Below are 20936 nucleotides of genomic sequence, written 5' to 3'. Positions count from 1 at the left end.
CTTTCTTTGACCGGGACTGACTGACTTCTGTATAAGATACTGTTTGTACATTCCAGTTTGATTTAAAGATGTTAGAAAGATCTTACCTCACTATGGCTTGAGACCATTTCAGTACATGATTATAGTATTTGTCTTTATAAATGTGACCTATCTCCCTTGAAATCTTTGATTTATGAGCTTGAGGAGAACTGAAAGGAAAAGATTTGGTTTGCACCTTGTGTGAATGATTCTATCCTGCTTTTGAGGTGCTACTAAGATAAAATATTGACTGGCTTTCTTGGGATATACCTCCCTGTTACTGCAAATGAGGATGGAGATAATGAATCTCAAAGAGAAGCTGTATAACCTTTCTGTCTTTCTCGGATGTTTCTTAAAACAAGTCTTACCTGTTTTAAGAACACAGAGGAGCTGTGTGTTTTGGAGGGTTTGTGGTTGTTTCCTATCATATCGGACCAGGGGAACCATGTGTTCTCCAGTGGATTAAAGTTTCACTCTGAGTTTGCTTATGCGCAGGAGTCCAGGTCTGTGACCACATGAGAAAATTACAAGGGTCTAGGAGATGTGCTGTCCTCTGGGCATGATACATTTCTTTGCTTCATTGTTTCTGATCAGAGAGGTGTACCAAAAAAATTGTTTTTTTGAGGTACATATTTGTTATTGCTTCATTTGACTTTGTCAGCTTCTAGCAAAGTGATTTGAAGTTCTTTATATGTTTGAGACTAAAAGGGCCAGTGGTTTATTATAACTTTATTTAAAAATCATCAGTTAAAGAACCTGGTTTTTAAAGAAACAAAGGCTGACTTGCAGTGAAACATGCTGTTGTTCTGGGGGTAATGTTTTCTTGCACATATAGGCAGGGTTTTTTCTCCCATTCCGTAGCCCTAGCCAGAAAAGACCTTTCTTTTTTTTCTTCCCCCTTTTCTGTTACCTTTTTAAAGGATGTTATACTTTGTCACATTAAAATAAGATCAAACTGTTCTAGAAAAGCCTTTTTTCTCTGAAATTGCAGATTTAACAGGGCAGTTAACTAAGCAATAGATACTTGGGTACAAATATAGGGAAAATAAATGACCCAATACAAGGAATACCACTGTTCTCAAGTGAGCCCAGCATTTATTACAGCATTTGGAATATCCTGTTGGTGTCTCAGGATGATTTTACGATTAATAACTATATTCAAGGTCCTTTCTTATTCTGGTTTATGTCAGTAGTTACTAAAAGAAATTGTGATGGCTGTTGAATCAGTAAAATCAGGTAACATCAGCCCATTTTCTGTTCAGTATACATCCATCTAGCTGAACTGCAATTTCAGGTATCACATTTCTTGGTAGACTAGCTAAAAGTTGAACATTGTTAATTGCAGCTGAAGCAGACCCTGCTTAGCACGGGCTGTCTCCGTGCTCCTAATGAGGTATTGATAGGTAAGTCCCCTGGTTGGTCTGGTGGATGGGGTTTTGTTGGTTGATTTTGGGTGTTTGGGTTTTTTTTTAAATACAGATTTAGGTTTCAGAAGATGTAGTTTAGGTAACCCTTACATTTACAATGAGACTTTTATTTACATAATTTATTTGTGAAGTGTTCTATATGGTAAAAAAACAAAACAAAGAAGTTTAAAACAGTGTGGAGCAAATCTGGATGCCAGTCCTAAGTGTCTTTAGAAATAATTTTGAACTTGCATACTGAACACAAAGATAAAGATGAAGATCCATTACTCACACCAACTTTTAAAATGTCTTGAATGATTTTTCAAGAATCAGTAGTGCAGTGTATCAGTTATTTCCTGTGTTCATTGTTATTCATCTATTGAAGACAGTATTCAGAACTCAAGAGTATACGTACTTACCTGTTTAGATAGTCAAGAAGACGATCTTTATTGATAACTTGTATTGTAATTACCTGTGACTGCCACTTAAGGATTTTTAGCATTCTCAATATAGGTCTGTCTGTAAATTGATCAGAAGATTAAAAATCAGACACGCTTCGGAGAGCATGCAAGTTGGATGTGTTTGCCTTTTAAAAAAAATTTTTTTTTAGATGGATATAATGGGAAATTATTCATTTGATATTTACGCTTAATTGGAAATAGTATAATTTGCAAACATTTTGCTGATTTTACATAATTTACAAATATTATTTGCTGATTTTACATAATTGTGTTATTGTGTGTTAAGCTCCCAGTGAGTCATGTAGTCTTTAAGGTGCCACCTGATTTTTCACTGCTCAGAAAAGAGGGTTAAATACAATATTAAAAACAAAGTATGCATTTTACAATGCACTTAAGCATCTGTTGAATGTCCTTGTAATTGCATATAACAGGAAATGATGCTTTGAGATACTTTGTGCAGAAACCTTGTATGAAGAACTCATGAGGGAAATGATGCTTGAATCACTTTTAGTAGCCTGAGATTCTTCAGCCCTTGACTCAATTGTATGCATTCTGACTTTGATTTTGAGGATTGACTCTATAGAGAATCAAACATACAGATCTTCTGTGAGGAATATGGCAAAATAATTTCTGGTTTGTTAGATTTTATATGAAATGAAAATAACATAAAGCATTCATTTTTCATTCTCTTGAAATGCAAATGAGTCTACCTGAAAGACAAATAACCTTAAGAATATGAGGTATTTATGTATGCGCAACTTGATTACTATAATTCTTGGTTTGCAAGGAAAACCATGTAGGAACTCTTCAGTAACATATTCTTGCCTATGCTAAACATTATCTGTTTCTTGCTTGTTGTCATGCATCCTTGTTTTGTTTGTGTTTTTGAAAACTTGTTCCTTTTCAAAGCCTTCTCTGGCAAGGGATATTCTGGTGGGTATGCTGTAATGCTGTAGTGGACGTGTCACTGGGTTACTGAACAGATGTTGTCTCTCTTTATAATTCAGATTGTTTCTTGTTTGTAGTGGTGGCTGAAAGTTGCTGTTACTGAACATGCTTCACATTTATTATTAATATTGGCTTTTTCTTTTTCCCCATTGGCAGACCTCACAGGGGGTCCAACTTGGGCATGAAGGTAACCTTTCACTTCTGGCATGCCCTTTCAAGAAATATTTGACTGGGGAGTACCATTGTTTATGAATAGCTGTTAGTTCAGCAACTTGTATGAATGCTAAAAATTTATGTGAAATTACAAGGAAATTAGAGGTTCTCTTCTCACTACATTTCTCATTCTCATTTCTCAGACCTAGTGAAGTTCTCTGACTGTATTTTTGAACTCCAGTTACAGTATTCCTATATGTAAACTTCAGTGATCAGTTATTATACATACTGAAATTACCTTTGGCTAGTTAGGGAGGTTTTTGTCAGGAAAAAAATGCAGTATCGTAGTATATTGTAGACTTGGATTTTTCAGTGCTACATTTATGTGTGCTGTTTACTTAACTATAACAATAGGTGTTTTCTTATTAACATTTCTTGATGTTGTGTGATGCCTGTGGTTGTTTGAGGGTTCAAAGCTTTTGCATCAAGCATTGCCTGTAAAAAATTTGAGAGGAGAAACAAAAGATTGCAAGGGAATGTTAAATAGCTGCCCATTGCTTAATGGAGGAAATCACTGTCACTTTTTAGAGGCCAGTGATATTTTTTTATTAGGAGCTATTTCTTTTGAATTTACTAGGATCAAAACGTTCTTACGGACTTCAGTTTCTGCTCATGTCATGAGATTGAAAGCCTGAGAAGGGACATTTATTTGTGCGGAACTGAAAAAATGCTGTCATGTTCAGAAGCTGAACAGGTTTTTGGGGAACACTTCAATAAAAGACCCCATCCTTAGCCTAAAGGCTTATGTAACGTTTACTTTAATCTCTGCATTGCTTGAACTTTAAAGCAGAACCATTCATCTTGGCAGTTCTGTAGTTCTCCCTAATTTTTCATTTGTTAGTCATCTAATTGCACACTCTTTTCAGTTTTACACTAACAATTTAAACCGTGAATGAAGATGATAGATGAGGACAGACTAGGCTGATATCAAGTCCTTGATTATTTATTATTGTTCTTTCCAATATCTGCTGATAATCCTTCCAGGCTGTTCAGAGGAGCAGAGTCCTGTCTGGGTGCTCTGGATTCTCTGTGTTTTCTGGTTCCAGAAGTGACTCCATTTCTTGGCTTGGCTGTAGCACCAAGACCCTTCTTCATTTGTATGGTTTTTCCTTTGTGAAGAACAGGGTTGTTGGAGGTAGGGAGGCTGCTCTTTGAAGCACTGACTACTATTTCCTTGTCCTTCCTGTTGGATGTACTAAGGTGTTGGTTTCCAAGGGCAAACCATAGCATCTGTGTAGAAATGTGTTGTGTTTTACATACCTGAATGCAGAATGTTGTTCTGGTGGGTCAAGTATCTCACCAAGCAGTTGCAATGTTTTCCTTATAGTAATATGTGTTGCTATCATTGTTAGAGTGGAAATGCTTTGTCTTCTCTGTAGATGTTGACTGGAGTTGGCTGGGCCCACCTTGTCGATAAGCACTGTTTGAGATCCCAGGTGTAAGATTGGAGCAAAAGAGATTATTTTGGAGCAGCCCAGGGAGAAAACCAAGCAGTAAATTCTGACACGTATCAACCAGTTGTTGAGCCACAGTAGCAGAGCTACAGGAGGACAAGACGACTATTATTTCTGTTTGAATACCCTTTGAATAGGCTATAGGCTCTGGTATCTAACTTTGTTTCATGCATCGTTGAACAAGAATATTTGGAGGGGGGTCATAGGGTTTTGCATGCTTTCTTTGTATGTCTTCTGTCTTTGATTTGAAATATTATGTGTGGTGTGGCTCTCACTTTGAAAATTGAAATGGAAAATTTCATATAAGGCTGAGAAGATAAATATTTTTATAATATGTTTCTTGAGTCATAGATATATAATATCACCCTTAAGAAAAAAAAATAAGATGTGTTGTTTCTGCATGAGAGAAGGGATTGCAGTAGGCCTATAAAAGGAAACTAGCCTTTTTTTACTTGTATGTTTAGAATTTGCATACTGAAATGTTCAGAGAAAGTAGGTAAGGGTGGAAAAAACAAAGGTGAAGTCAAAGCTATGACTAGAGGAAAAGTATGTCTTGCTTAAGAACCCTAACCAGTTTGAATACGTTCTTCAATTCTGTTTTACTTGTTTTAAGTGAGGAGATACTAGTCAAGAAAACCATGCTTTCATTGTAAGTGAGGAAAAGTGGAGTTGGTTTTGTATGTGTGTGAGCTATATGCATGCAGAAATGGGGTCCCAGAGGACACATTTGTACCTAAGTAGAAAGCAAATAAAACATGCAAACTGTACACATTTCTCGTGGTTCATTTGAGCCCTTCACTGTTGTACATTGACTTTCTTAATATCTAACTTCATTTAAAATTTAAGAGTAATTCTATATGTGATATGATCAGAGGTGTAATGCTGAAAGGGATGCTGCTTTAGAATATACATTTCTTTTGAAAAAACTGGTGGTCATCAAGTTATTTTGGTTATTGGGGGACAAATCATATTTTCAAGTGTACAGGAATGTTCAGTGTGGTTTTTTTTGTTTTTTAATTATCCAAATTGCAACTTCTGTGTGTGTCTTTATTTTAGGCATCAAAAAATAAAGATGGAAAAGAACAGAGTGAAGCTATATCACCATTGGAGGAAGAAGAAACTTTCTCTTGGCCTGGTCCCAAAACTGTCGTGCTCAGGAGGACATCTCAGGGTTTTGGCTTCACCTTAAGACACTTCATAGTTTATCCTCCAGAATCTGCAGTTCAGTTTTCTTTTAAAGTAAGTGAAATTAATAATGATTCACTTATAGCTTTATTATACTTGTTAGGGTCAAAAATCCAGCTTCCTTGAAAGTAAACATATGTATAGATGTGTCTTACAGAGATTAAAGATCCCTTGTGTGTAAGGTGGGAAGGCTCACTTATTGCATCCTTTGATAGCCATGCACTGATCTGTTGCAAGAAAATAGAATTGACTGAGTATGAGTTCACTTGAGTTAAAAATACTTGTAACCATGGGTAAGACCAGTGGTTATTGCAGAATATGGGAATACTTCTCCGTACCGAATTCTTTTACCCAAAGCCAATGTCATTAGTCTTTATACCTTTTAAAGTGTGGGCTTCAGGGGTGGGAGGCTTGGGTTTTTTCTTTGGTGGTGGTGTTCTTTCCTTTTTTCTCCTTCCAGAATTGAGTTCTGTCATACTATCATACTAAGAGAATAGCATGGAAAAACTCTGAGTAGCCTACAATTAATGTATGTTAGAAAGATGTGTTGCATTTCTGTGTTATGTTCTTACTGTTGAAGAGAACAACAATCTGCAATTCCGTTAGTCAAGAGACAAATACATACAAATATATACAAGCCTATATTAAAAACTTCCTTAAATAAAAAACTGTAAAACATTTTAAGTTGCCGTAGTACCTGATGTTGAGAAAAAGTCCATTTAATAGTGACAGAAATTTGAATATTGAGAGAGGGTTTTTCCTTGTGAGTTCAAATAATATTTGCTCATTTTAAAGTCATCAAGTATGCAAGTTCTCATAATCCATGCCACCTCTCAGTTTTTTGCTTTTGCTTTTCAGTTAGGCAGAAGAATAGATTCTTAGCGAGGTGGGGAATGGCTATTGAAGCTTCACACTCTTTCTAGATAGCCATTTAACTCATGTCTCTGCAGGCGTCTTTCGTTAAAGTTGTCTTTTTTGACTGTCCTCAGTGGCTGTAAGATTTCTTCGGAAGCAGAAAAAGCTTTGCAGGAGAAAGTTGGCACATTTTTCCGATTAACTTCAGCTATTCAGCCTGCATTGAGTGCCCAAATATTTTTCCCCTTGATAGGAGTCACTGAAGCTAACTGGAAGTGAGACTATTAGCAGTATCAGGTGGTCCCAACATTTCTGTCCTTCAGCACAGGTTATAGAGAGTCAGCCAAGAGCAATCTCTGGTTGAATTCCAGTGTGATACAGAGGAAGGAGGGTGGGGAAGCCTTAGCTGAGCAAAACAAATCACAGGTACTTGTTAGCATCTCCCAACAACCACCCTTACTCACGTTGCAGGTGAAAATTAAGTAACATGAGCATTATTAATCTCCTTAACTAAGAAGCAACTGACTAGGTTTCTTCCTGAATGTATCACTAGATCTCTCTGAGGAGGTCGATATCTTTTTCACATGCAGAAGGAGATAGGCACAAGGAAGGACAAGGAATATAAAAAAGGAAAAGAAATACCGTCCCATCCCCTCTCATTCACCTCTGATGATTTCTGAGAGACACTCAAGCAGTACGTAGTGAGCCTGATACCTGTAAATCTCAAGATGTGTCTTGAAGTTCTACCTCCCTCTTTTTCTGCAAGAGAGCTCTTAGCACCTTTTTTTTTTTCCCCTCTTGTTTCTTCTCTGATATGTCAGCATCTGGTTAATTAATTCCGATTTCTGTCTTTTTGAAAAGGAGATAGTGAGATGGTTGGATAGTTGTAATCCATCTATTCAGGGATTCAGATACATCTAAAGATGATAAGGTTCATTTGGACAGAGCCCTGGTCAATGCTTCTGTAAATTAACCTGAACCATTATATTACTTTCTTTTTAATGTCTGTGAGGTGGTAGAAGAAAGAACAGATCTTAAAAAGTGTTACTCCTGGGTCTTCATAAGATGGCTTTTATAGAAGTCTGTATACCTAAGTTATGGTACTAAAGAATGAAATTCACCTATTGTCAGCCTAATCCTAATACAAGGCAAATCCGTTTTCTCTGCTGTTCTTACTTGACCAAAGATCATATTGGTTACCAGCTAATTACAGTGTCTGTCATTAATTCTAAGCTCAAGTATCATTCCTCTTTCTTTCCTCATTGATCAAAATTGTAAGGGCCTTAGAAGGCAGAGATGTTCTGTTTTGCACACCTTAGAGGTAGTATAATGATGGTAACTATGATTTGTTTTTCTGACTGTCTTGAATCTTGTAGTAGCCTTGTTCCTTCTTCACACCTTAGAATACATGCAGCTACCTCTAAGATAGAGGTTACAGCTGAAGTTAAAGATGCCATTGACATAACAGCCAGAGTTACTCAATCCCCTACTAGTTTCTTAGAGCCACAGACCTTTTGTTATCACAGGTGTCAACCTGATGTTGGCAATTTACCTCTACATCAGTGTAGACGTCTTTTTTTGACCCCACGGAAGGCTTTGCATTCTAGCTCTTTTGGTGTCTTTCAAGGTAAGCTTACCCTAGTATCTCTAAATCTTTCTGCAAGTCAACATAAACTGGTAGAGGTAGTGAAGAGAAAGAAAAGTATCTAAAAGAGCTTTCTTTCAAACATTCTTTGTGGATATATGTGTGTTTGTTTTTTTTTTTAAATACCTACTCCTGGTTCAATTCAGAAATATCTAGTGAAGATCTCTCCATTAAAAGTTCTGTTCCTGTTGCTTGCAGTTTGTGTGTGTTTGAAAAGCTGTTCACAGGTCAGGTGGAATCCTCTGGGGAGAAGAGGACAAGACTCCTTCATTGGGGATGAACAGTGGGCATCTCTAGGATAGAGAGCATAATGCTCCTAGGCTGCAGGGTGTGGTAAAATCACACCACAGCTGGATATTCCATGGGAATGGGAAGAAGAGCTTCCTACAGGCTGGAGAAGGCAACTTGGAAAGGCACTGAGGTGAATTTTCTTGGAAGCAAAGAACTCTACCCCAAAGGATGGATTGAGTGGAGAAGAGTGGGTGTTAATTTATAAAAATCTTTAAATTAATCTGTTCTCTGCCTAGGTGCATTTGAGGTGTTGGTTTTTTATTTAAATTTCAAGAAGTTTTGTTCTAGTTGTTAGTCTCATAAAACCTATGTTCAGTTGAAAAGCTTTTTTTTTGATTGTCCTGGGAATGGTCACCACAAGGAATAGGTCTAGGCAGATCTGCCTCAAAGCTCTGGCTGACTGGGAGTCTCAAAACACACTTTTTGAATATATTAGCACCTAATAGTACTTGTCTTATCTTCAGTTCTTCAGGTGATTTTTTAAAATTTTTTTTTTGGTGACATCTTCCCTTAATATTTCAGACTGGAGGCATACCTAACCCTTCCTATTCAATAAGGAGAGAGGTGTGAGGCTTCTCCTGATACTCAGAAGTGCAGAGCACCAGGTTAACAGAATGAGGGTCATTTTTGTGCAGAAGCGAAGTCCATCTTACGTGAAATTCTAGCTATCTGGTCCATCTCATGGATGTCTGTTGCAGCACTTCAGCAAGGGTTTGTTTTGTTTCAGTGCTGATCAGAAAAACACAACAGTGCTAAACTTTCATTTTACTTTTAAGGATGCTGTTGACTTTTTCTGAAAAGTAAGAACTGTTCAAAAACTGAGTAAATAGGTGGAGTCATGTTAACCAAGAGGCTTAAGGTTTGGTAAGGGTAAACTCTAGTTGCAGATATTTCTAGCCTTACATGTACAAAGCTGAGGTCTGCCTTTGTTAGACTTTCACTGTCATCAATGTGAAACTACAATTCCTGGTCAGATAACTAGACCAGTGCTCTGACTGGCACTGTCAGCCACCTGAGTTAGATGTGAAACACGCTTGTGCAACACCTGAATAAGCAGGGTGAGTTTCAAGACTAAAACTTGATACCTTAGTGACAAGGTGACAGTGACCTGCACAACTGCGTATGAGGGGCATCTGTAAAGCTTTTTCTCCATTTACATCTGACTGGAAGACAGGCCTTACTTGCTGTTATTGAAATGATTGAACATGATTGGTTATAATCAAGTCAGGGAAGTATCTCTGCATATTTTAATACTGAATACTAGTATGTTATATTTAATGTACATTATTAATGTTTTTATTATATATGTTTTAAATTTAACATTCAGTATGTACATAGTGCTGCAGGTCTAGGTCAAATTCAGGATGTTGTACTAAGTTCTACTATCTTTTTATGGTTCCTGCACAAAACAGCTAATTATCTACAAATCAAGGGACTTCCATTGTAATTGTTGTTAATTAACTAATTTATAAATGTCATGATAAAGGTTATGGAAGAAAGTGTTGTTTGGTAGGTCTGTTGGGAGAGAAAACCCTGTGTGAAGGGTGGTGTGAAAAGATAATCTTGGAAACTGAGGCTGTGGTTTAACACATTTAATTTTGGCAAAAGTACTTGGCTGTGCTTGTGTGTGGCCACACACTGAACTGGGAATAGCTGCACATTCAAGAGTAACCCATTATGTATCCTCCTTGCTTCCCATGCCTCCTTTGCTTTCAAGTGACTAGGGAGTGTATGGAAGATTTCTTAAGCTAGCATTGCAAAGAGCCTATGTTAAATTATGCTTTTAACATCACATGTTTATTAGGATTTGTTAGCAACATGCTTTTTTTGCACGTGGAGTTTGTTCTCCAAGTTCAGTCAGTCTGAGAAGCAAGTAAACGATAAAAGAAAGTCATCTCTTTAGGTATGGAAGCAGCATATACTAACATCTTACAGTGTGTAAGAGGTAAATATAGGAGGGAAAGCTAATTCCAAAACATTTGCGTTATAAAGCATTCCGTTTTTAAAGGCCTGAGCTCACTGGCTTGATACCATGAAAAGGTAATGTTTTGCAGCTGTCCTTTATAACAGAGCTTTGCACACCCAGTGACAAACTGACACACCCACTGCAGTATTTCATAAATTATTGCAATTCTATATTAGTTAACTTTTCATTTCTGTAATTGTTTTGTTTTATAGCATCAAACCAGGTAGCCTCCCCTATGTGTGACCCGCATTTTTCTGGACTATCAGCTCTAATATTCAGAGTCCTAAACATATTTTTTCCTTTGACAGATTGGGTGGAAACTAGAGACATACAGATGTTAGCCTCGTATAATTCTTCACTGCTGATCGTAGTTCAAAACCAACTGGCTGTTACAGGGTTTCAAGAGATATAATGATAAATCTTAACAGTACTTGTCTACTAGTGTGGTGTTTTTACCAAAGTATACAGCAGACAGGACTGTCCAGCTTGAGGTTACACTGGTTGCTGCTCTCAGTGTTTGGGTGGTAATGATAATTATTGTGGCTTTATAAAAGTAGGATGAGTACCAGATCTCTGTTAACTCAGTGTTTTGGGTTTTTTTTGGGGGGGTGGTTGTTTTCTTCTTCCTTAAACTTACCTTTCTGTAGTATCTTACAAAGCTCCAGCAGAATTTTGTATATCTCACAAGAAATGTATTGCACCTAGGAGAGAATTTTCTCATCCTCATCATTATATAGCATTCATATCCAGATCTTACTCCATCTCTTTCTTCAGGTCTTCCTCTCTTGAATGGTTGCTGAGATCAGTGTGCAGTTGCTTTGAAAATATTTTAATATGAAAAAGACAGTGATTTGTCTTTAAATGCAAAAGACCTAGAAATTTGGAATTAATCCATTGAAAAGTAGGCAGGAGTATACAGGTGAAAATTATTTGTGATCATCTCCTTGCTCCTTCTTTCCTTCAGGATGAAGCTGTTTTAATTAGCTGAGGTGAGTTGTTAGAAATACTTCCCAAATAGTACATATGAGTCTTAAGCAATTGTATTTAGATTGAAAGTTCATTGCTCCATGAAGTTACAATTCAAAGTAAGTACATATTTCTATATTTAAACAACTGTGGTTTTCAAATAGAATTTTGTACAAGGGATTAGCCATGATCTTTCAAAAGCCTTTCATTCATATTAAAATATTGTCAAGGAAGTAACTTAAGTAATAATTTTCTATTTTAGGCATGCCATTCTCCCTCAGTACATTCCAGTTGTGTGATTTTTTTTTTTTAAAAAAATTTTTTTTGGTGTGTGTGTGTTGTTTTTTTTTTTTTAAAGACTGTTGGTGATACCTGGTAGTTAGGATTGTGTATATATAGTGCAGTGAGCAGAAGGAGAATCTTTGAGGTTGTTACTAAGTAGTGTTTGGGGTAGATATTTTTATCTAGGCAGTATTACTGAAGGCAAAACAAACTTGGTATTTCAGATTTCAGGAAGCGTATTCATAGCTTGCTTACAAAATATTTTGTATCTCTTGCATATTATTTATTTTTGAATCCTTAGATTAAAGTATAATCTCTCCTGCCTGGCTTTCAGGTTGGAAAAATGCTTGCAACGACACACAGTGCAGTATTAGGCTTCATGGCAGCGTTTCGGGGGTTTTGGTACGTTTGTTTTCAGATAATGCTGTTCATGTTGTTTCTGTGGGGATGTTTCATGGAACTGCAGAAGTTGTTTGTTTTTTAAACAGTATTACACTTCATTGTCAGAATAAAATTTTGTAAATTTGAATATTTATGAAAAAATACAAGATACCAGAATGCAGACAATCTCACAAGTTCACTTCAAGCCTTTGTAGCTTATAGATGCTTACACATTTTTTTTATTTATTGAATTTTTAATATGCACTCTTTCTTTTTCCTTAGGATGAAGAGAATGGGAATAGACAAGGTATGTATTTTTTTTACTCTTTCACAGATCCACTATGTCAAACAGTTCTCTTTAGCTGTGTAATATACGTTAGTAGCTACCTGAGAGTTTGAAATGTGCAGTCACTTCAGTGTGACCACCAAGCTCATTGAATTTCATGGCAGTGGCCTGAAAGAAAATACCTGGTTTTTAGCTTTATCTATTTAGTGTAGATGTTTGCGTGGCCACTAAGTTAATTAAAATATATGCTGTACCACCTGTGCTGTGTATATCACCTTGTTATGTGTATGACAAGAAGACAAGAAACCAGCTCTGTTACCTTTTAGTACCAAAGTTTCACACTCTCGTAATTTGATCTGCATGTAAGACCCACAGTTATCTGTACAAAGTACTACTATAAAGGGTATCATGGATGTATTTCTATACATGCATTTAAAAAAAAAGGTTGTACAGTGTGTCTAAGAGCAGCCAGTATGAAATTTAAATTTTGTTGCAACTTTAATAAATGCAACACATAAGTATATGAACCTAGTGTTGGTAGAGGTCGTAAAAATTATCCACAAAAGTGGTATACAACTGTTCTAAAAACAGAAGATAAAAAAGGTTACTCCTGTTAGCTTCATGATACTTTCTTCAGTATTTAATAGTACAGATCTTCATCAGTTTTGGTACTCTCATGTACATTTTAAAAGATTCATGAAACGTGTTTCAGTGATGTCAGATAAGATGTGTGAACAAAATTCTTGCACTTGATTTAGGAGAGATGGAAAAAATTACTTATTTCTAGGTTATGCCTGTATCCTCTACTTTTATAGCTTTCTTCCTCTCACATTGTCTGTGTTTGCTCTCTTTCTTGATTCACTAATTAACTTAATTTTTTTAATTAACTTGTGCTACATCTCAGTGCCACTTAAATTTCTCTTTGGTATTTAGCTATTTTGGCATCCACGCTCCCCTTTTTGGTGGTATCTTACTGTTTCCTTAGAAAGGTGAAAAATGTGTTGATTTAGGTAAAGAAATTGCGTTTTCAGGTTGAGAGCCCAGTCCCACTTTTCTGTTTTTCCCAGTCTGTCGTGATGCTAAGGTATACAGAGGAGGTAGGATTAGTTGCATTGCGAGTGTAACATGCAGGGGCTTCAGTTTGTGCTTCATCTGGCAGTGCAGTGCAGCTCCCTGAGGACTGGCCTGTTCAAACGTGGGTACCTTTGCTCAGAGACAGCATAAGGTGAATGCTTGTTTTACTGGTGGGTTACAATTTGCTTTACACTGTAGCAGAGAATGGTACCTGGTTTTAATATACTTTTCAAAATCTAATTTAGTTGGAAGGCAGAGAACACATCTGAACTTTTGTTTCATTTTTTTTTGTGTATTTGTGATATATTAGAAGCATTCTGGGAAATATGAATTTACTTGAACTTTATTTTCCTTGGAAGCAGATTAATTCATCCATTTCATCCTCCTAGTTTTACTCAGCTGTTGTCACCTGCTTGTTAAACAGTGAAAAGTCAATCTCTTTCTGTTCCTCATGGGTTCCCATACACCCCCTCAAACTTGACCTCCTTTATCCATTCTGGCATACAAAAAGAAAAGGCAGATTCCTTTAGGGTAAGGGAAAGTTGTCAATTCTCTGTGCCAAACCAGCATGTAATATACCACTTGTGGTCTAGAGAACTAGGTTCTGCAGTATTCTTCTCATAGGGAGAACTGGATCAGCTGAAGATGCAAATGCTGTGGGTCTGCTTATCTAAAACGTTATCTGAGATCTGTTTTGCAGTAGAGGAACAGCAGTAAACAAACATTTATTTGGTTCACTATGAGATCTGTGCAGGTGGGAGCAAGATTACTTTCTGGAAATTTTTCTGTAGCTACTTAAACTATGAATCATAGTTTAACTATTGCTTATTTATAGCAACGTAGTATGTTGTATGCCTTGAAATACGAATCAGAGGGCACAAAGTGCTCTGGAAAGATAACAGTAGTCTCATCAGCAGGAGGGAATGTTGTCCTCTGGAAAGAGAGGAGTTGACTGTAAGGTCGGGGATGTAGGTGTCGGTAGAAATTAACCTGCCAGTTTTGTGTATTACACCTTCAAAAATAACAAAATGGGACAAAGTCTGTAAGACATTTTTCCCCAGCGTTTATCGTGATCTTGGTGGGGGCGGGTGGGAGGGGGATCGTGAAACGGTTTCTATTTACATTGATGCAAGTTGTTCCTGTTCCCAAATGAGGGGAGTAGGAAGCTTGTGTGGAGAAAATCCGGAAGAGCATATCTAATTTTTCGTGTTCACCAACATCATGTTACTTTAGCAAAAGCAGGTATGTCAGAAATTCTGTGAAGGATTATCACAAGGATTCTTAAAGTAATTAACACTGGAAAATGAGACCGAGCCGCTTTGGAACGGCACTAAGCTGTCTGCTGGCTAGAGGGTTCCTTGCTGCTAAGCTCCAGTTGCTTCAGCAGCTTGAGGAAGAGCATGTTTTGGGTAGGGTGCAGTGTGTGTGTGTGTCGTACAGAGGAGCCATCTAGTGGCAAATTTCATGTATTTTCCTTCAGACTTGATTGGAAAACTTGCCTCTGTGAAGCTCTTGTCTTAATTAACACTGAAAATAATAATAAACATTTTTCTTTTGAAGTTGGTCGATGATAATGCACTTAATTCACTTGAGCTTTCCCCTCTGAAAGACTGAGCTAAGGGGATTCAAGCTTTTTGTTTTTGTGAAGCAGTGTGTGCCAGTGCAAAATTGTCTTTTTTTTTCAGTATTGATTTTGAGTGAAGATTCCTAATTACCTTTGCCCTTTTCACAGGTTAAACTTACCTTTAAAAGTTGGGGGTTTTATCAGGTTCAGCAGTTACAGATTTGAGTGGGTGAGTGTGGAGAAAAGCATTTCAATTGCTATTACCTTTTATTGAAAGCACTTGAATATTCTTTTCAAAGGAGCTGAGTACCTAATTAAGTCTAGAGGGCAGAAGATAAAAGCATGTACCAGATTTTACGTATTCTAACAGTGAAAGAAATACTTTTATATGGTTTTATGTTCTGGTATAGAATTTTAGTGCAACTTTTTAAGTACGTATTTGGATCTTGCTCCTGGCTTGCATAATCTTGCTTTCAGTAAGCAGTAGGATTTCAAAGCATTTAGAATAAAACGTAATGCAAATTTGTCCAGGGGAGCTCTAAACTAGGAATGACAGAGGAGGGAGATGATGGCCCAGAAGCACGTGAGGGAGTGGTGGATTAGGTTATCAAGCGAAGGGGTTAAGATGCTGTGGACAGGAGACACCTCATGGTCAGCAGTTGGGAGGCAAGGAGACCACCTCAAGTGTATGCACATAACTAAGAGAATGCCTACAGGACAAGATGATGGGGAGAGCTCTCATACCTTTTTTTGACAGCCTCTCTGAAGCCCCTCATGCATGCAGCATATGGGGGACAAGCAGGAGGAACTGGAGGTCTGCATGCAGCTGCAGGGCTGTGATCTCATGGGGGGTCACAGAGACAGGGTGGGATAGGATAGCTCACAGGAGTGGGCTAGAGTGCTGCAGTGGATGAGTACAGCCACTTTGGGAAGGACAGGTTGGGAAAGTACGGAGATTGAGTTACCTTGGTTGTTGAGTTGTGAGACCGCAGCAGGGATGGATGGAGCTCTGGCTTGGGATGGATGGGGAGCCAGCTTAGAGATTATGGGCAGGATTTGCAGACCACCTGATCAGGGAAGAAGTAGATGAGGCTTTTTTCAGACAAGGGGTGGAAGCCTCACATATGCAGGTCCTGCTCCTTATGAGGGACTTTAGCACCCTGTTATCTGCTGGAAGGGCATCACTGCAGAGTTACCGTAAATATTTTGTAGTTATTATTTGAAAGATTTATGTTCTTTTCCTACTTTGACTGCTCCGGGTTGCTGACTTTAAGGTAATGTATTAAAATGCTTTTCTAACAGGTGCACTTTATCAGAAGATGCACATCTTTCTCAGTGGATTCTTTGGTCGCTGACTGGAAACTTTTATCAACTTCTATTGTTTTCTTGAGAATTTCTGCTATACTGAGCGGCCTGTATTAACTTGGAGTATTTTTCATGTGTTTTGAGGATGGTATACCATCAGTATTCTTCCTGTTTTCTGGAGTTTGCTCTGTTTCAAAATTTTATTAAAGTAATATCTCACAGGCAGAAGTCTCCCAGGAGAGCATTGTAGGAATATTTGGAGACAAACTGAAAAATACCTATACCTATTAAAAATATTTTATATTAAAAACTTGCACTGTCAACATGTGGTAAGTGGTGCTGGAAAAAACAGTCTCCATTGCCATGCTGTCTCCAAGCTATTTCATTGCACACTTAATATGGTGAATACGTTGTTGTCCCTCAGAGATCCCTTGAGGCTGTAGCTGGCAAACTGCAAGTTTAGTATATGTTAAATGGTTGTTTTGTGTATCTTGTCCTAAAACATGTTGTTCTTCAAAAATGTCTGACTTCTGGATCATGATTAAAATGAACAGTGATAAGCATATAGAAATAGTCTGAAAGGAATTTAATCTTTCATATGAGAACTAAGCTATTTTATCTTTAATACAGTGCCAGGAAATCTAGTATTATAATCCAATATCTTTTTTTGTTTAATAGGATGTTCTTGCTTTTCCTACTTTATCTCTTATTTCTATGTAGAAGTATCTATAGCAACTAGTAGCTTATCTTCTCATAAAAATGAAAGGCGACTTAGGTATATTGTTCAGTGTCCTTTTCTGTAGAGACTTGAGTGTGCACTTTCTAATGAGACTTTAGACATCTGTTTTTACTGAGATTTCTAGATCATTAAATTGTGATCACCAGGCTGGTTTTTTTAATGTGTCTAACTATGGATTGCAGTTTCTACCCTTCAGTTGTCTAAGCTAAATAGTTCCAGTTTATTACCTGAGCTCCTTCAGCTCTATGCAAGTCTGGTTTGATGTAGAGCCTTTGCGTGGAGAAAAATGCAAGAAAAGCTTTTTATTTCTTACTGCTGCTTATATAATGCCTCAAGTTTTTGATGTTTCATTTCTTTTAATCAGACTGTTGATTTCTGTAATGTAGTTTGTGTTCTCCCAGGATTTAATTCAATCCCATGTTTTTTAATATTGTCTATCAGCTGAGTCTATTATGAAATAAATTAATTGTGCCTGTGGTGATGGGGGCAAGGTAGATAAAGGAACAAGAGAATGAATGTGAAAGCAAATATTTGGAAGGGTCATAGATTGCTGGGATAGTATGGTCTAAGGTACATGATCCCAGTTGCAGGAGTATCGCTCTCTGGCTGGAAGTGGAGGTGAGACAGCAGCTACTGGATGTGCAGCTACTCTTCACTTGCAGCTGAACTCTAAGGGCCAGACTATGTCTCTGTAAGCACTCACCCAGCCTGTGTCAGCACCAGCACACGGAAGAGGTATATAACACTAATGCTTTAGCATAGCACCACTGTAAATTGTCCTTTTTTGTGGATTTTTAATCCAACTTAATTTTTTAATACTAAATGTTGAGAATGCTAAAAGAGGGCCTGTTTAGTTTTCCACTGAGACTAGAGCCTGATGATTCCTGGTCCTTTAAAGTTCAGAATGTCCAGCAGAGTGGCCTTCCAACTTGTTGCATGTATAATATTTCGCAGTGTCTACTATTGAGTTCAAATCACCTTTGACTTTTAATAAAAATATGAAGAGCTGTGTAAGTGTAACTTTGGATTTAGAGGAGATTCTGTAGGTTCACTACAATAGATATAAACGGAATGGCTTTCTGCTTATCTAAGAACTAAAGTAAATCCTCTATATGGTTTAATCATAGATTAGATTTTAAACTTAAAGGTTTCATTTTAGATTTGAGAGAGTTGAAAAGACTTGTCATAATATTGGCAAATAATGCAATGGGAAAACATGGTTTTGGAGTTTGTAATTAAGTTGAAACTGTTATATGTTTTCCATAACAATGGCAGGTTGGGGTTTTTTCTCCTTCTTCCCTACCCTGTCATGAAGATAGACTTGAGGTTGTATTAGTCAAACGGTTTAAGAGAAGAGTAAGCAAAAGAAGAAATACCATCTTTGAGTTGCCTAATCAAAATGCCAGAAGTGCTTTGAGCAATAAGAGTGTATTTTTCCTGTATCAGAGTTGAATGCCAGGTGTTTCTCTGGTAAATGACTCGAACACTATTTTGTTTGTTATCATCCTCTCTTAGAGGCTTATCCTTGGCACTGTATTTTGCGTAGTGTTTTTTCAGTTGAGTTAATTTGTGCTTGACGGTGAAATAAGCTCTGTCAGGGCTGGGCTGGGACCTTTGGGCTCCTTTTCTGCAATGGATTGCTAGTGGAGAAATGCTCGCTATGTATGAAATTCAGATTGCAAATTATAAAATCTAGAATTGTTTTTCGTTGGACTCTCTCAATTAAATGTAATCCTGACAGTTTTGTGATTTATATTTAAACGAAATCTCTGTTAATAAATGTAAGTTCTGCTGTACTTTCATGAATCTCTTTTTGAGTAGTTTGGGAAATGATTAGCAGGTGTTTGATTCAGTAATCGTTTAGAAGCATTTGTCCCACTGTATCTGTACATATTTCTTCTCCCTTTGCCTGAAAAGCATCCCAAGAATCAGTGCCAGTCGGCACTGCTGAACCAAGAGTTCAAATGCCTTGGATATCCAAAAGCATACTTGGAGATATTCATGTTCAAGAGGGATGTTTCTCCCTCTTGAGTCAGAGAAAGATGTACATAAGAGCCTGCCTTAATTTAATAATTTGAGGTGTTCCATGGGGCTGGTGATTCTTCAGTTTAAAAATGAAAGTCACCCTTTTGCTGTCTGCTGAGCATAGAACCAGGAGTAGAATTACTCTGTATAAGGTTAACAAAACTGTAGCTTTTATTCAGTTTCTGTGTTATGAGGATTTCTAAGCACAGTTCAGCTTCCCAGAGTGAAAGATTTTTGTTCCTCTAGGAAGAGGAGAAATGATACGATTTTAAGCAGTGTATTCTTAGGAGAGACTTTGTAAGAATGTATGTATCGGTACTGTGTCCCAAAACACTTGCAGGTTTATGCTCTGCAGGCCGAAAAGAAAGGGAGAGCTGTGTCAGCAATAGCACTTTGGTATGGTTTTTGTTTTGTTTCTTTTGGTTGGTGGTTGGTTTTTTGGTTTTGTTCCCCCGTCCCCCCCTTCAAAATGTAAGAATTCTTTGTCAGACAGGTGTCCTTTGTGTAGTCTTTGACTTGGATGTTTTTATCTGACTGTTTTATATCGGAAGTTTAATGACTATAGAGAGGGTATGTGCTTGTTGCTCTCTGGTAGTGTGTTGGTAGATTTGATAATATAACTTTTGCCATGTCATTTTGTTTTCCAGATGAATCACAAAGCAGTACAGTAATACTGTCTGGTCTGCCAAGAGTAGTTTAAAAACTAACTCAAGGTTACAGCATTTGATATAATACTAGTTATGTTCCTTGTAGCAGCTGTATTCCAAACTAGCATTTTAGGGGATTAAACTAGAATTGGCACCTAGACAGAGTTAATTTCTGTCAAGTTTAGGGGAGTTAGGAAAAGTATTGCTGTATGTGACCCTCTCGCCAATGTAAGTCAGTTATAAATGTTAACAACTCTTTATTCTACTGTCTTGTTTAAAAGTAGTGGGTTTTTTTAATATTCTCTTTTATCAGGGAGAAAGAGCAGATAAGAACTTTTATTACTTTGCACATCAGATGGTTTTCATAGTGCAAGTACTGCACTCATGGCATCTCAAACATTTGTCAGGAAAGCTTCCTTGTAACTTTATAATGGGAAACTTACTTTCCCCGGTCAGACTGTGGAGGTGGTATTGGCTTGTCTCAGCTAGGAGATCCAGATTAGATCAGTAACTATTATAAATATATGTATTATGAATAAAGTCTTTAATTTTATTAGTCATTAATTTGAACAGTAGTTGAAACAAGACACTAATCTTAATTTTGTAGATTCTACTTTGATTGCACTGGTTATTGAAGGTAGCAATTAGTATTTTTTGGTTGAAAATTGCTGATTAGAAGATTTGCATAGAATTATGAAAAATGTATGTATTGGCTAGGAAAAACCTTGTTGCAATAAACTGCTTTTCTATATTTGTCTCATATTTCATTTACAGGTGTGTGTGCTTCTTCAGACTACTTTTCTTAACTTTGCTTGTTTAGTCTAAAGAACCTCAATATAAAGACTCCTGATTCCTTATCCATGTTTGAGCCAATCAATTTTTGTCTTGAGCCTTTTATATATTTGGTGATTCATTTTTATTTCTTTATTTCTGATGACGCTGAATCTCTGAAGTGAAAGTTCAGTCACTAATTGGCCTTCTCTAAAGTTTTGTTTTCTTTTGAATAGCATCACTGAAGTGGGAGTGGTTGCACTGCAAGGAATATTTTAGTCGTTCTGTTAGCAAAACTACATTACTGCCTGGACAATAACTTGAGTTTCAATTTATTCTGACGGGCAACCATTTACTCATGCTGGACATTTTTATGTGCTTACAAGACTGATAAAGGAAAGGACAACTTTATGGACTGTTTTTCAGTTTCTGGTCAGCTAACTTGCATACTCAG

The 20936-nt window shown here is 37.1% G+C and overlaps 1 protein-coding gene across 3 annotated transcripts in view; it reads left to right on the top strand.

Annotated features, from left to right (window-relative positions):
* Window positions 1–20936, top strand: part of ARHGAP21 (Rho GTPase activating protein 21) — a 119630-nt gene that overhangs the window by 43575 nt on the left and 55119 nt on the right. For all 3 annotated transcript variants that reach the window (XM_074866157.1, XM_074866136.1, XM_074866147.1), the window contains exons 2-3: window positions 5557–5739; window positions 12354–12378. In XM_074866157.1, coding sequence (XP_074722258.1) covers window positions 5557–5739; window positions 12354–12378 — 208 coding nt within the window. The remainder of the gene's footprint in view (window positions 1–5556; window positions 5740–12353; window positions 12379–20936) is intronic.

Source organism: Strix uralensis, chromosome 1, assembly GCF_047716275.1.
Source record: "Strix uralensis isolate ZFMK-TIS-50842 chromosome 1, bStrUra1, whole genome shotgun sequence".
Classification (NCBI taxonomy): Eukaryota; Metazoa; Chordata; class Aves; order Strigiformes; family Strigidae; genus Strix; species Strix uralensis.
The sequence above is the reverse complement of the archived record's forward strand: the minus strand, read 5'-3'. Positions and strand labels throughout refer to the sequence as shown.